Genomic DNA, 17,024 nt, shown 5'->3' with positions numbered 1-17,024 from the left:
TTCTTATTTTGCTCGAGGACGAGCAAACCCTTTAAGTTTGGTGTGGTAAAAGCATTGCTTTTTGTTTTTCCATAACCATTTATGGCATCCAAGGCCGGAGAAACCTCTAGAAAGAGGAAAGGGAAGGCAAAAGCTTCTATCTCCGAGTCATGGGAGATGGAAAGATTCATCTCAAGGGTGCATCAAGACCACTTCTATGAAGTTGTGGCCTTGAAGAAGGTGATCCCCGAGGTCCCTTTTTCACTCAAAAAGAGTGAATATCCGGAGATCCGACATGAGATCCGAAGAAGAGGTTGGGAAGTTCTTACCAACCCCATTCAACAAGTCGGAATCTTAATGGTTCAAGAGTTCTATGCCAATACATGGATCACCAAGAACCATGATCAAAGTGTGAACCCGGATCCAAAGAATTATCTTACTATGGTTCGGGGGAAATACTTGGATTTTAGTCCGGAAAATGTAAGGTTGGCATTCAACTTGCCCATGATGCAAGGAGATGAACATCCTTACACTAGAAGGGTCAACTTTGATCAAAGGTTGGACCAAGTCCTCACAGTCATATGTGAAGAGGGCGCCCAATGGAAGAGAGATTCAAGAGGGAAGCCGGTTTAATTGAGAAGGCATGACCTCAAACCCGTGGCTAGAGGATGGTTGGAGTTTATCCAACGCTCAATCATTCCCACTAGCAACCGGTCCGAAGTTACCATAGACCGAGCTATCATGATTCATAGCATCATGATTGGAGAAGAAATAGAAGTTCATGAGGTTATATCTCAAGAACTTTATAAGGTGGCGGACAAGTCTTCTACCTTGGCAAGGTTAGCCTTCCCTCATCTCATTTGTCACCTCTGTTATTCGGTTGGAGTTGACATAGAGGGAGACATCCCTATTGATGAGGACAAGCCCATCACTAAGAAGAGGATGGAGCACACAAGAGACCCCACTCATCATGAGATCCCTGAGATACCTCAAGGGATGCACTTTCCTCCACAAAACTATTGGGAGCAACTAAACACCTCCCTAGGAGAATTGAGTTCCAACATGGGACAACTAAGGGTGGAGCATCAAGAACACTCCATCATCCTCCATGAAATTAGAGAAGATCAAAGAACCATGAGAGAGGAACAACAAAGACAAGGAAGAGACATTGAGGAGCTCAAGCACTCCATAGGATCTTCAAGAGGAAGAAAGAGCCGCCATCACTAAGGTGGACCCGTTCTTTAATTTCCTTGTTCTTTATTTTCCTGTTTTTCGAATTTTAGTGCTTATGTTTGTCTATGTTTGTTTCTTGTGATCATTAGTGTCTTAGTGTCTATGCCTTAAAGTTATGAATGTCCTATGAATCCATCACCTTTCTTGAATGAAAAATGTTCTTAATTGAAAAAGAAAAGAATTGCATGAATTTTGAATTTTATAACAGTTTGATTATTTTGATGTGGTGGCAATACTTTTGTTTTCTGAATGTATGCTTAAACAGTGCATATGTCTTTTGAATTTGTGGTTCATGAATGTTGGCTCTTGAAAGAATGATGAAAAATGAGACATGTTACTGAGGATCTGAAAAATCATTAAAATGGTTCTTGAAGGAAGAAAAAGCAGTGAATACAAAAAAAATTCGAAAAAAAAAGAGAAAGAAAAAGAAAGATAAAAGAAAGAAAAAGAAAGAAATAAAGTTGTGATCCAAGGCAAAAAGAGTGTGCTTAAGAACCCTGGACACCTCTAATTGGGGACTCTAGCAAAGCTGAGTCACAATCTGAAAAGGTTCACCCAGTTATGTGTCTGTGGCATGTATGTATCCGGTGGTAATACTGGAAGACAGAGTGCTTTGGGCCACGGCCAAGACTCAATAAGTAGCTATGTTCAAGAATCATCATACTTAACTAGGAGAATCAATAACACTATCTGGATTCTGAGTTCCTAAAGAAGCCAATCATTCTGAATTTCAAAGGATAGAGTGAGATGCCAAAACTGTTCAGAGGCAAAGAGCTAAAAGCCCCGCTCATCTAATTAATACTGATCTTCATAGATGTTTTTGGAATTCATTGCATACTCTCTTCTTTTTATCTTATTTGATTTTCAGTTGCTTGGGGACAAGCAACAATTTAAGTTTGGTGTTGTGATGAGCGGATAATTTGTACGCTTTTTGGCATTGTTTTTAGTATGTTTTTAGTATGATCTAGTTAGTTTTTAGTATATTTTTATTAGTTTTTAGTTAAAATTCACTTTTCTGGACTTTACTATGAGTTTGTGTGTTTTTCTGTGATTTCAGGTATTTTCTGGCTGAAATTGAGGGACCTGAGCAAAAATTTGATTTAGAGACTAAAAAGGACTGCAGATGCTGTTGGATTCTGACCTCCCTACACTCGAAGTGGATTTTCTGGAGCTATAGAAGCCCAATTGGCGCGCTCTCAACGGCGTTGGAAAGTAGACATCCTGGGCTTTCCAGCAATATATGATAGTCCATACTTTGCCCAAGATTTGATAGCCCAAACCGGCGTTCAAAGTCACCCTCAGAATTCCCAGCGTTAAACGCCGGAACTGGCACAAGAATGGGAGTTAAACGCCCAAACTGGCACCAAAGCTGGCGTTTAACTCCAAGAGGAGTCTCTACACGAAAAAGCTTCATTGCTCAGCCCAAGCACACACCAAGTGGGCCCGGAAGTGGATTTTTATGTCATTTACTCATCTCTGTAAACCTTAGGCTACTAGTTCTCTATAAGTAGGACCTTTTACTATTGTATTGAGACATCTGGGTAGTTATCTTTGTTCTGATTCTATCTTAGATCATTGGGAGGCTGGCCATTTGGCCATGCCTAGACCTTGTTCTTATGTATTTTCAACGGTGGAGTTTCTACACACCATAGATTAAGGTGTGGAGCTCTGCTGTACCTCGAGTATTAATGCAATTACTATTGTTCTTCTATTCAATTCTGCTTGTTCTTGTTCTTCAACTTGATGAATGTGATGATCCGTGACACTCATCATCATTCTCACCTATGAACGTGTGACTGACAACCACCTCCGTTCTACCTTCGATTGGGTGAATATCTCTTGGATTCCTGATACACGATGCATGGTTGATCGCCTGACAACCGAGTGCTCGCCTGACAACCGAGCCAGCCATTCCGTGAGATCAGAGTCTTCGTGGTATAGGCTAGAACTGATGGCGGCATTCAAGAGAATCCGGAAGGTCTAACCTTGTCTGTGGTATTCTGAGTAGGATTCAATGACTGAATGACTGTGACGTGCTTCAAACTCCTGAGGGCGGGGCGTTAGTGACAGACGCAAAAGAATCACTGGATTCTATTCTGGCCTGATCGAGAACCGACAGATGGATAGCCGTGCCGTGACAGGGTGCGTTGAACATTTCCACTGAGAGGATGGGAGGTAGCCACTGACAACGGTGAAACCCTTGCTTAAGCTTGCCATGGAAAGGAGTAGGAAGGATTGGATGAAGACAGTAGGAAAGCAGAGAGACGGAAGGGACAAGCATCTTCATACGCTTATCTGAAATTCCTACCAATGAATTACATAAGTATCTCTATCTTTATCTTTATGTTTTATTCGTTTATCACCATACCCATTTGAGTTTGCCTGACTAAGATTTACAAGGTGACCATAGCTTGCTTCATACCAACAATCTCTATGGGATCGACCTTTACTCGCGTAAGGTTTATTACTTGGACGACCCAGTACACTTGCTGGTTAGTTGTGCGAAGTTGTGTTTATGCCATGGTATTGAACACCAAGTTTTTGGATTCATTACCGGGGATTATTTGATTTGTGAAAAGTATTGATCACAATTTCGCGCTATCAGTTATCTTGTAGATCTTACTCAGGTAGATAGAAGAGTTGTTGGATTTGTTTAAATGCATAAAAGAGAATAAAGAGATCTTAACTAGGTTGACCTATTTGCAATGATAAGAAGATGGTTAAGGCTTGGAGATGCTTTATTCTTCTAGATTAATCCAGTTTTACTGTCTTCTTCAACTATGAATGATTTCTTCTATGGCAGGGTGTATGTGATTGATGCCGGTTGAGAGGTCGCCAATGCTCCTCCAGATCTGAACCTCAGGGTTAGTGTGGATCCATTTTGATTGAGGGTGAAGCTCCTGTAGTTCATTCTCCTTAGTGATCCTACTCAAAATGCCACAGACAAGGTCAAATCTTCTGGATCAGAGAATGCTTCACCTTTGGGTTCTAGCCTCCATCACAAAGACTCTAATCTTCCCATACCTTGGTTGAACTGGTGTCTCGAGAAGTCCCCAACGAAGTCGTGGATTAGCTATCTAAGAGATGTATAATCAATTTAGTGGTTCAATGTTTTCCAGTTACGTATTCACATGAACCCAAGAAGAACACGGGTGGTTGTCAGGCACGCGGTGTTAGAATTAAGAGCGAAGATACATCTTAGAATAGAGAATCAAATACGAATTGAGAAAAAACAGTAGTACTTTATTAATCCAAAAAACTCAACAGAGCTCCTCCCGTCAACTTAGGAGGTTTAGAAACTCATACTGATAGAAAAAGCAATGACAAACAAAAATATGGCATAAAAGTTCTTGAAGATTATGTAAAATATCCCTTAAATACTAAACTAATGACTAAGGATTACATAAGAAGGATAAAACAGTCTTTTAGTGCTAAAATCCACTTATGGGACCCACTTGGTGAGTGTTTAGGCTGAGCTTGATTGAGATTCATGTGCCAGAAGGACTCTAGAGCGTCAAACGCTGGCTAGGGGCACCTCTTTGGACGTTTGGACACTGGTCTCCCCTTGGTAGGCGCTGGACGCCTAGACTCGGTAGATGGCTGGCGTTGAATGCCAGTTTTTGGCCTTATATTCTTAAGCAAAGTATGAAATATTATATATTTCTGGAAAGCTCTGGATGTTAGCTTTCTATAGCCATTGATAACACTCTATTTGCATGTCTGTAGCTCCAGAAAAACTCTTTCAAGTGCAAGGAGGTCAGATCCGGATAGCATCTGCCTTGCTTTCTCTGCTTCTGAAATAGACTTTTGCTTCAACTCCTCAATTTCACCCAAAAAATACATGAAATTACACAAAAACACGCAAACTCATAGTAGAATTCAAAAATGTGAATTTTAACACTAAAATCTATGAAAACTTAATAAAACTTAAACAAAACATGCTAAAAACTATATGAAAATGATGCCAAAAAATGTATAAAATATACGCTCATCAGTCATCGTCTGGTCTTCGTCTACTCGCCGTCGTCTAATCGCCATTTTGCTCGCCATCGTTTGGTCGCCGTCGTCTATCGCACTCAACCTCTCTCCATCATACTCTCCGTAAATTGCTCAGATCGGAGTTCAGTGATCACTACTTACTAATTGTTCTTTGTTTTTATGCTCTATTCAGAAATCCTATTGATTATTGAATAACTATTAAATATTTTGTGTTTTTATTGAATGATTAATAGATTATTGATTAGCTCTGGATACTCTACTGTGTTGTTGTTCTGTATTTTGTGGTTTTCTTTTCGCTGGTGTTATGCTGCTGGAATTGTGCTAATTCGTGTTTTTATTGGGCTTAATTTTCCTGTGTTTGTGCTTTAGTTCATTCTCATTAATCTTTGTTTGTGCCGTGATTGTGCTTTTGTTCATCATTTCATCCTACAATTTATAAAGGTAAAGTATACTTTTTATTCTTGAAGTTTGGCAAAAATTTTAAAAATATCCCTAAATTTTATTTTGTTTTAGTTTTGTCCCACAAGTTTTCAATTTGCATCAAATATATCCCTAACGACTAACTTTTTAAAAATTTAGAACTAATTCAACTACAATTCTATAAGAACAACTTTCAACACAAGTAAATCAAACATAACTATTATGCATTGTTGTTGAATTGGTCTTAAATTTTTTGAAAATTTAATTGTTGGTGGTATATTTTATACAAATTAAAAATTTTTAAGATAAAATTCAAACAAAATAAAATTTAAAAATATTTTTAAAACTGTGTGAAACTTTAGGAATAAAAAGTATATTTTACTCATTTATAAATTATTAATCTTTCATATATTGTATTGTATTTGTCCTCATTACAAATTTATAGGGTTTAGAATTTGTGTTATGTTTGTACTTAATTGTACTGTGTTTTGTGCTTTTTTTTTTAATTTTTGGCATAGTGTTTTGCTATTGGAATTATGCTGTGTTTGTACTTTAGTTCATCCTCGTTAATCTTCGTTTGGATTTGATTGTGTTGTGTTTGTAAATTATTAATCTTTTGTATATTGTATTTAAAGTTGGATGACATTTTAAAATTTATATTAGATTATAATTTTGTTTTAGTATGTTTATTTATATTTTATTTATTATTTTATTATAAAACAGTTATTTCGATTGAACTACGATTGAACCGATTAGATTAATAAATTAATAAATCACTAACTAAAATAGTTTAATGATCAATCCGATTTTCAGAACCTTGAGTACCATTACTAATGCTAAAGCTTCTCTATTCCTTCTCATATTTTAAATTATGCTTCTTATAACCAATTAAATTGTAATTACTATAAATGATTCCAAAAAATAAAAGAATAAAAAGGAGGGAGGTGGACGAATTTAAAAAGGAGGCAGATTTGGATTTAGGCTCTTTACTTCTTTTTGTTTTTCCTTTTGTTTTTGTAATGGAAGAGGAGGAAGAAGAAGAAACAAAGAAAGAGGCATAATAGGAGGACTAAGGTTAAAGATAATTGGTAGTAAGGTTAATTTTAAAATTTAATATGTATTTTAAATAGAATTAACAAAAATTTAGCGATCGAATATTTTGTCGAACATAATTATCTTTGATAAGTATAAAGTTTATTTAATTTTTTTATAATCAATTTTGTCCGCATTCGAAATTTTTATAACCAGAAATGATTATTTACACTTTTTTAAATTCCACCAAATGCGTTGTAATATTTTCCCTTTTTTAGCATTTATGTTAAGATAACAATTAGTATGCTTGGTGAAAAAAAAAAGTTAAAATGGAACAATCAAATTCTTGAATGGGTTGAAATATTTTCATAAAAAAATGTATGATTAATTTGTGCTAAATAACATTAAAATATATTCTTGTGTCATGTTTTTAATATTTTATTTTGTTCTGTATTTAAAATTTATATATGAAGAATGTCAGAGTGTTATAAGAAGTTAATTATTATTTTTGGTTGTTAAATAATCATCAATATTTAAAAATATATTATTAAAATTAAAAAAAATTAAATTAATAATTAAGTGATAATCAAAATCAATAAATTCTAATGACTTCGTAGCATTATTCTTTTTATATATGTCAATTATTCTTTGTCCCACAACCTGGAATTATAACATAGTCTTGTCCATTTCAAAAATAAATTTGTGTAAATAGTGATAAAATAATTAAAAAAAATGAATTGAACGTTGGCACTTGGTAATTGTCTCAAAATCAGGGCAAACTCGTCGTCGAACGATGGCACCCAATTTAATTTATAAAAAATAATCATATTTCAAAAAAAAAATTAAAAGAGATTGAGAAAAGTATCGAAGTTGTGGTTCTCGGAAGAGAAAAAACAGATGCTGAATTTTCTAAAATTTAACAATATTCTTTAAGATTACTATTGATATTTTCTTATTAGCAAAATAAATTTTGTATTTTTATTCTCTTAATCAATAATTTTAAATGTTTTTATTTAAATTTAAAAAAAAGAGAGACAAAAAAAAACTTTAGACAAAGAGCGTGACTGAGTTTTTGACTTTTTGTTTTTCCTTAGTCATTAATAGTTTACTTTACTACTCTATAAACATTTCAAAAAAAAAAGTGGAAAAAAAATTCATAAACAAACAATCTCAATCAAGAGTTTTCCATCAACACCAAATCCCTCAACTTTGCTAAATACGTTCGTACGCCCTTGCAGCCTTTCTCTCAGCCGTCTTTACCATTTTAATTAAAATAATTATTTATTGAACGTCTTGTTAAGTTGTTATATACACTTATTTGTATATATATTTTAAAGAAAAGAACAAACAGATGGTTAAACTTTTAATCTGCAGAGATTTAAATTTTTTAAAATTTAAATTTATATTTAAATTTTTAATATTTTTAAATTAGATATATCAATTTTTTATATTTATTTGGGTATGTTAAATTTAAGAAAAAAATCAAACGTATTTTATGTGTAGTATTGATCTAGTTAATATAGATGTACACGTAAAATTCTTTTAAAATAGAGCAAATTAAATTCGAAGATGGACGTATCTAAATTTAAAAAAAATAAAAAATTTAAATATATTTTTTTAAATTCTTATAAACTTAAAATATCTATAAACTAAAGAGTTAATGATCGATTTGATATTTTTACTATATTTTATATCTATTTTGCTCATAAATATATTTTTTATTATAAAATGTATTTATTAACCAAAAAATATAGTGTATATAAACATTGTCATACAATAAATTTTGTATTATTTATTAATTATTACAGTAAGCAAAAATTTGCCTTCCTTCACCTAATTTCAAAACAGTTTGGACCATAAATTTTATTAACATGTGTTTTAAGAATATATTTTAAAAATATATAAAAGATATTTTATTAAAAATTACTGAAAAAACATACTTTTATATTTTTAATATATTAAATATATGAAAAATTTAAAAAGATTTTATTATTATTCTCTTAAAATATGTTTTTAGAGTACAAAATAACTAAATTTTTGGACTATTATCTCTATTATCATCAATCAATAAACCTGAAATTATTATTAAGAGTATTCACATATTGAATCCATTTAAATTTAAAAGAAAATGAGAATCGAACTAATTAAATTTTAGTTAGTTCGAATCGGTTTAAATTTAAGATTTTTTGTGAATAGGTTCGAACCATTTTAAACTGATTAAATATTAAATATGTGTTGAATCGATTTAAATAATTGAATATCCAATTGAAAATAAAAATTTATAAAAAATTAAAAATTTCTCTAAATAGTAAATACTATAAATATGTAATGATAACAATAATAATAAGAAAAACACTATATCAACAATTCAAACTTAAATAATTATGATAATTTAGAAGATCTTTCGGTGAGGAGATAAAGATGTATACATATTATTAGATTTTATTTATTTTTTAAATTAATATTAAACTAATCGGATAACTTGGTTGGTTTGAGTTTCACTATCTTATAACCAATTAAAGTCGGGTTTAATTGAATATGATCTAATTATATATGATTATCCATCGAGTCTACAACCAATATAATCAGGTTTAAAAGATTTTGGATAAATAATTGGATAAATTAAATTATCTGTACTTATGAATACTTCTATCTAAAATATTTGAGAAATTACTGTGGATAATTATAGTTTTGTTTTAAGATTTTTTGTGGAATAAAATAAAAAATATTTTGTTTTCACATAAAAATAAATCTCACTTTATTCTTTGAGATTCATTTTTTGTTGTGTGTTTGGGGTAACTTCGTCGCTACCTTCGACGAATCTCATCATTTTTAAAAGGATCGTCGCTCCCTTGGCGAACTTTGAGACAGTTCTCCCAAATATATAAACTATTGATCTCCCTTCTAACCTTTTACTTTTACTTTTTATCCTCTCATTTTTACTCTATTCAATTTTTTTATTTTCGCAATTCATCAACTTGAGATAATTCTGTTATTCTATTTCTTTTAAAGTTAATTTGTTCTTATATTATTTTGTAATTTTTAACATATTTTTTTAGTTAGAATGAATTTCTATGTAAAAGTGACGCCGGAACGTCGCTTGGGTCATCAATCTTGACGAGGTTAACAAACTCACTATGATAAAAGTAGTCATAAACCCACCTTGGTTGGCCAAACCAAGGATGCACCTCTTACTCTCAAAGAGTCTAGAGGAAAATAAGCACACAATTTGTTTCATATTCAAAAATAAACTTCAACTCTATTTCAGAAATAAAAGGTACATGAGTTATTTATACTAGTGGGAGAAGGAAAAGCCTTCATAACTGGACGATGTGGGACTAATACATAACACAAAGTTCACTATCCTAAATAATATGGGACTTGTATTCGCTTGTTACAATTAACTAATATAATCGCTTGTTACAATTAACTAATATAATCGCTTGTTACAATTAACTAATATAATTAACCTACTAACTTTACTTGCTCCCGCATTATTCTCCTTGGGTTGAAAGAACTCTTGCGTGAAAAGACTTGTAATAGCAGATGATCGATCTCATTGATGATTTTTGCTCTGATACCAAACTAACGCCGGAACGTCGCTTGGATCACCAATCTTTGCGAGGTTAACAAATCCACTATGGTGAAAGTAGCCATACACCCACTTTGGTTGGCCAATCCAAGAATGTACCTTTTACTCTCAAAGAGTCTAGAGGAAAATAAGCACACAACTTATTTCATATTCAAAAATAAACTTTAACTCTATTTCATAAATAAAATGTACGTACATAAGTTATTTATATTAGTGGGAGAAGGAAAAGTCTTTATAATTGGACGATGTGGAACTAATACATAATACAAAGTTTACTATCTTAAATAATATAGGATTTGTATTCTCTTATTACAATTAACTAATATAATTAACCTACTAAGTTTACTTGCTTCCGCGTTAAAAAGTTAATGTTATAGAAATAATTATTTAGATAGATAATTAGACCATGATTATATGTTTTAACATATCTTTAACTTAAGTGATGTTGTATTAGATAATGTTAAATAATTATGTAGTTATGGTAGGAGGTTAATGGATGTTAGTTTATACAAAATTTTAGTTAGATTAATATTTTATTTGAATCGTCACTAATTAACTTTTTAGTGGCTTTCTGGCTTGGATATAGTTGATATTAGTTTGTCAATTAAAATAATTTAAAACTTTTAAAAAGAATTTTATTAGTCCATATATAAAATACAATTATGTTACATAAATAAATAAAATTAACAATTAATTAATTATTGTATGAAAATACAGATCTAGTATTTCTAAATTTGATTATACTGCTAAAAAATTAATTCATTCTATCATAATATATTTAATTATTCAACTATGAAATGTTTAATTATTTTAAATAATTAACTTTTCTTAGAAAGATATATATAAATATATAGTGGTCGGTTCTTTTATATTTATGAATTATTTTTGTATAATATTCTCAAGTGCATAAAAGTTAATTTCAATATTAAATGATACCAACATGAACATAAATCATTTTTTACTAAAGATAACTTCTTTTATAGTTTTAATTATTCAACTTAATTCTTAATAGCGTCATGTCTTATTATATTAAATATACTAGATAGTACATACACATCAAACATCAGTAATTATATTATTTATTTATATAAAATATATATTAAATAATTAATCACAGAATATATAACCACTAAAATTTTTTGTAATAGTATATTTTTAATTTTGTTCTTAATATTTTAGATAAAATTAACATTTAGAATAATTTTAACATAAATAAAAAATATATTAAATAAAAGTAAACGATAAAAATATTTAAAAAAATCATAAATATTAAAAAAATATACTTTATTATTTATGCTCTCTCTATATATAAAAAAGGAACACTCTACTATACAGATTGAAGTAATATAAAGAGAAAAAATAAATTCTTTTTATAGTTATTTTTTATTATTTTATTACTATTTAAAGTGTAGGTCTTACTTTTTTCAATTTTTCTTATATCCCATAAAAAAATATATAAACTTACATTATTACCATATAATTCACCTATAAAAAATAGCTAATTTAATTTTTTTTTTCGCATATAACTTTTATATTATTCCTATATTATTATATTCCAAATGTAATAGTAGTTGATGGGGCCAGGGTTGAAGCACACAATTTGAATTAGACAATTTTAATCACATTCTGACTCTCTCCCTTCCGTTCCTTTGCAATAATGACACTCTTTCTGGCCTCATTATGAGCCTTTACTCTTCCTTCCCTTTGAAGTTGAACACCCTTTTTATTACACCACCTCCATTAAAAAAGAACACCAAAGGCGCACTGGGACGTTGGGGTTGTTGTTCTTCTTGTTACTCCATCTCTCCTTCGGAAACACACAACATTTTCCTTCTCATTTCACTTCACTTCTCATTTTTATTTCGGATTTCTCTTTTCCCTGCCGTGTGTTTGTTTTCTTTTTATTTTCTGGGCGTTTCTTAACCACCATCCCTTGTGTGTGTGAGAGAGAGAAGAATTAAGTGGAGTGAGGAACAGTCTTTTCATGTGGACTGGCATTCACACACCTAACCTGATTTGCCTGCCCTCCTTTTTTGTCACTTCACTTCCCTTTTCCAGCATTACTTGATACAAGCTCAGTTAGTAGTTCATACCCTCTCTTGGTTTTTGAGGGGCCATTTTGCAAATAGTGTTTTGATTTGGAGTAAATGGCGATTTCGAGTGCAAAGGGATCCCCGAAGGCTCCAACGCTGCCGTTGCCGTCCCCGAAAGCGCCGCCTGGCTACCCGGATTTGTACGGGAAGCGTCGCGAGATCAGCAGACTTCATATGCTTGAAAGAGAGATAAGTTTTCTTGAGGTGCCTTTTTCTCATTCTACATACTCTACACTCTACAATTTTGTTTTCTTCTTTCATTCCATCCTGCTACTGCATATCCTTAGTTTTAATAAAAAATATCATAAAAATAGGTTATCACATGCATTTTCTTTATAAATTTAGTAAAAATATTTGTTTCTCCTCCAATTTTACCCTCCACAGCAAAAATTCCCAATTTGTGAGGTATTGGATTCCAATGACGCTGTTCACTGAATTTCTTTAATTTTTATTCTTTTCTTTCTCTAATAATTTGGGAAGAGAAATTGGGAAGGAAAAAGAAATTAGTTCTTGAGTCAGTTGAGTGTGTAAATTGAACCACTAATGAGTACAATTTTCGTTGGAGTTAAAAAAAAAAATCAACAAAGAAAGTTGGTTAGCGGTATACTTGGGAAATTGAATTTTGTAATTGCATGAAGCATGAACGAATCTGAAAGTGTTCTCTGTGAACCGTGAAGAGTAGCAGTTTTCATAAATTTATAATAATTTTACAAAAAATTGCAGTTGTCGATGTGAGGAAAGTGGCCAACCACTAGCATTTATAAATAGTTATTAGTATTTTATTAAATAATAATAAATAGTACAAACGTTTTATTTCCTCTATAGTGGAATCTTGGAACTGTTCTCTGTGAATGCTGATTGAGGCACTCACTGTCCTCTTTCTAAACTGATACAATACCAACTACTATAGCAGATAATAAGCAGAGTCTTAACACTCCAGCCACTATGCCACATAGCTGGATCTCTCTGATTTTTATTGTTTAAATTTGTTTTATATATATATTTTTTATAAATAAAGGAAATTAAGAATATCTCGGAGAGTGCATGGTGATACTGACACGGTTGTTGAACATTTATATAATATAAATATTTAATAATTAAATAAATTGCATTGCTTTTTGTTTGGCCTCTTTTGGGGTTAAACGGTTAAAGCAAATTTGTTGATGATAATTTTTGCAGGAAGAATTGAAATCTTCTGAAGGCTTTCAACCGGCTTCAAGATGTTGCAAAGAGTATGTTTATTTGAAGAATTTTTAACATAACACGTGAAGCTACGTAGAATATTTTAATTTTTTTTAAATATTGTTTTGTTTGCTAGATCCACGTTTAATTGAATTTAAATAATGAAATTATTTTTAAAAATTTTACAGGATTGATGATTTTGTCATGGCAAAAGCAGATCCCCTCTTGCCCACGTAAGAATCCTTATTTTATTTCTCACTTGTCAGTGTTACTTTCTTATTTTATAACTCGATTCTATTATTTTATTAAAATTTATATAAATTTAAGAAAAATAATTTTTTCAGTTCAAAGATGTGGAAGAAAAATCTAATTTTATTTTTTATTCTTTTCATCAATCAAGCAGGAAGAAGGAAAAAAGCCGGTCACGTCGCTTCTGGAAGTGGTTGTGGTATGATTTTATCTTATTTTATTTTACTTTTTTATTACCTGTTTGAATGTTGCTTTTTTTTTTTTTTTTCTTGAAAGCCAAAGTTTTGATTGAATCTTGTTACTTGAAGTATATGTGGCAGCGATATTTTGCTGAGTATTGCTTCGAAGGTGTTTCGGAAGTGTCTTTGGGGTTTAACTGCGGAAGTTCCAATGAGTGTACAGGAAATCCCTATAAGATTAAACGAATTTTTATACAATAAAATACAATAACACAAATCACTAGCTGTTGTCACTTGAATTTTGATTAAAGAATAATATTACACATCTAAATTTTTTTATCAATTAAGTCTAACTAAATTAGTCTAACATTATTTTAAATTTTATTATTTGGTAGATCCTATAGTAAAGACTTTATAATTATCTTCATGTGAAAATATTTTTTTGACCTTTTGATGATTGATTGTATGGTTAGATTTTGATATTTATAAAAATATTGTCTTTATTTAAAATATGGCTAAATAAATAAGTCACACTTTTAAACAAAACATTTATATGAAAAGATATTTTTAATATCTTCATTTGAGTTGTTGCCTTATTATTTAATTTAGTTAGACTTAGTTCATAAAAAAATTTGAAGGTGTAATATTACTTTCATTAAATAGCTGCTAGGTTAACTAAGGTTAGTTAAAAATATTGTAACCTTTTTTTCCTATGTAAATTCGAATAATGTTAATATAAGCAAATTTGCATAATATAAATCAAAATAAAATTTGTTCTATGAATACGAACAAAATTATTGATCACTAAATTAACTACTAGTATATGTGTGTATATATCATATATATATACATTGTTTTACATATTTTTCAATTAAATGAGCAACTATTAAAATCATCAAACTTTTGTATTAATGTTAAAAATTATCATTGTATATTTTACACTTTTATTTTTATTTTTATTTTGATAATAAATGTCAATCTATTATTTTAACTATATTATATATTATTTGTTAAGTCTGATTATATGATTTATAAAGTTTGACAGTTAAATGTAAATATGGCGTCATTCTATATTTCAATATTTATTTTTATACAAGTAACTGATTTTTAATGTACATTTAATATGTTTAATTTAAAATTATTATAAATTATAGTCATTATAAAAAATGTAATTGATATATAGTTTGTACATTTAGAATCATTATGAACTCATATGAGTAGTAAAATTGTACGTCTAACATTTGAGACTGTAGACTCCTAGGTCCAAGACCATTAGAAATTCGTTAGGATTTGGTACTATAAATAAGGGATTATCATCTCTGTAAATTGATATTGTTGTAAATTCCATAGTGAAATACTAAAAACAAATTAGATTCACGGTAAATTAATCTTTGGCGTGCTGGATTAGAGAATATCATGAGAAAAAAAGAAAGAATTCCCAAAACTCAAATAAGACGGCCCAAATTTTCTATTTCTTTGTACTTACATGATGTCTTGTTTATGAAACCAAACACAATAATAGCTCATTTATGTCAACATGAATAACTTTTGTTATGCAGTTGCACGCCCTGCTCTACCTTGTGCTCCTGCCTCTGCTGCTGTTGCTGCTGCGAACCCCGGTGTTGCGACGGGTGCTCTAAGCATCTGAGTTTACCAAGCTGTAGCTGTTGCCAATATTTGAGGCAATGCAGCTGCAAATGTCTCACACCAGCCACCAATTGTTGCCGCGGTTCGAAATCTCGCTGCTGCAAAGGTAGCTGTGGGTGCCAGAATTGCTGCATTCCACCAAGTTGCAATTCATGTCCTTGCCTTTCTTGCTGCAGTTGCAAGTGTTCTTGCTCTTGCACTTGCCCTACCTGCCCAAAGGTTCCACAGAATTGTTGTTGTACAAATACAAAGTCATGTTGGAATCCCTGCTGCTGTTATTCTTGCTAGTAATTAATTTTTGTAGGTTACATAAAAGTTTTGGTGGTTTGGTTTCAGCTTTTATCAAAGGAAATTAATTATCAGTGTTAGGAAAGATTTGAATTAGTATCTTTGGGAGTTATGACACTAAATGCACTTGCCCAAGAAAAAAAAAAAAGTAGTTCTAAAATTATGAGTATAAATTTGGAAATGAGAAGGTAGAGTTCTCTTGAAAACAAGTATAATAGGTCCATGAAAGATTGTGGGTCAGATAAGTTTTAAGTGTGTCCAGTGTTTCATGTGAAAGGAAAGACGCAATAGTGAAATAGTGGAAAATTGCTGTCCTTTTTACGGTTTCCATGGTTTGATTGAAGCCAAGTTGGCCAATGTATATATTTTTGCTTGAAATATTTTTTATTTCTTTTGTTTTTAGATTTGCGTAGCTATGTATTGTCACATTGTTTATTAACTGTAATTTGTTTCTTTTATATGATTGTGAAGTTACCATGGTAAAACTTAATTAACCCCCTGCCCCTCCCTTTTTTATTTTTTCTTTGGAAGACATACCCCTCCTATCTTTTTGAAGATTTGGTGGGGAGATTATATAATATCATTTATGTATTTAAAAATATTACCACTCCTAAGTTTATCAAAACAAAAATTTATATTTATATATTTATATATATTTATTCATATATTTTTTTAATAAAGTAATCAATCACCAGAACAGTAAAGTATCGTCCCAAATGTTTGTGGTAAGTTTTAAAGTTGTCTCTAACGTTTCAATCGACATATTTAAGTTTCTAACGTTTCAAAATTGACTCAATGTTGTCCTGCCGTTAGGATCCATTAAAACGTTGGGACAAAAATGATACATAGAAATAAATTTTAGTTTTATCCTTCAATAATATCAATTTTTTACTGTACATATTTTTCAATTTTTTTTAATCATATCTAAATAAATTACATTTAATCACATTACTTTCATTCTAAATAAATATATTTTTTATAATTTTACACTTAAAGTTATAAGTTAATATAAAAATATAAAAAATTATTTAGAATGAAAGTAATGTGATTAAGTATAATTTACTTAGATGTGATAAAAAATAATTGAATATTATATACAGTAAAAATTGATATTATTGAAGGATAAAATTA

At 30.7% G+C, this 17,024-nt stretch overlaps 1 protein-coding gene across 2 annotated transcripts; it reads left to right on the top strand.

Moving 5' to 3' along the window:
* The first annotated feature begins 11,921 nt into the window (after positions 1-11,921).
* LOC112790522 (uncharacterized) lies at positions 11,922-16,271 on the top strand. Of its 2 annotated transcripts, none has more exons than XM_025832962.3 (5): positions 11,922-12,552; positions 13,528-13,580; positions 13,719-13,763; positions 13,934-13,978; positions 15,518-16,271. In XM_025832962.3, the coding sequence occupies exons 1-5, from the start codon at positions 12,403-12,405 to the stop codon at positions 15,891-15,893; spliced, it is 669 nt and encodes a 222-aa protein (XP_025688747.1). In that variant the 5' UTR covers positions 11,922-12,402; the 3' UTR covers positions 15,894-16,271. The 2 variants fall into 2 exon arrangements, with proteins under 2 accessions (XP_025688747.1, XP_025688746.1); XM_025832961.3 differs by having other exon boundaries at positions 13,931-13,978.
* Positions 16,272-17,024: the final 753 nt, after the last annotated feature.

The sequence above is a fragment of the Arachis hypogaea genome, chromosome 3 (genome assembly GCF_003086295.3).
Source record: "Arachis hypogaea cultivar Tifrunner chromosome 3, arahy.Tifrunner.gnm2.J5K5, whole genome shotgun sequence".
NCBI classification, from domain to species: Eukaryota; Viridiplantae; Streptophyta; class Magnoliopsida; order Fabales; family Fabaceae; genus Arachis; species Arachis hypogaea.
Note: the sequence above shows the minus strand (reverse complement) of the source record. Positions and strands in the feature narration are given on the sequence as shown.

What these genes read in the sequence shown, in the direction of transcription:
- LOC112790522 (XM_025832961.3), top strand. Translation starts at nt 12,403, where the DNA reads ATGGCGATTTCGAGTGCAAAGGGATCCCCGAAGGCTCCAACGCTGCCG. An exon ending in GCTTCAAGATGTTGCAAAGA is followed by an intron (nt 13,581 to 13,718) that starts GTATGTTTATTT and finishes AAAATTTTACAG; the next exon opens with GATTGATGATTTTGTCATGG. An exon ending in CGCTTCTGGAAGTGGTTGTG is followed by an intron (nt 13,979 to 15,517) that starts GTATGATTTTAT and finishes TTTGTTATGCAG; the next exon opens with TTGCACGCCCTGCTCTACCT.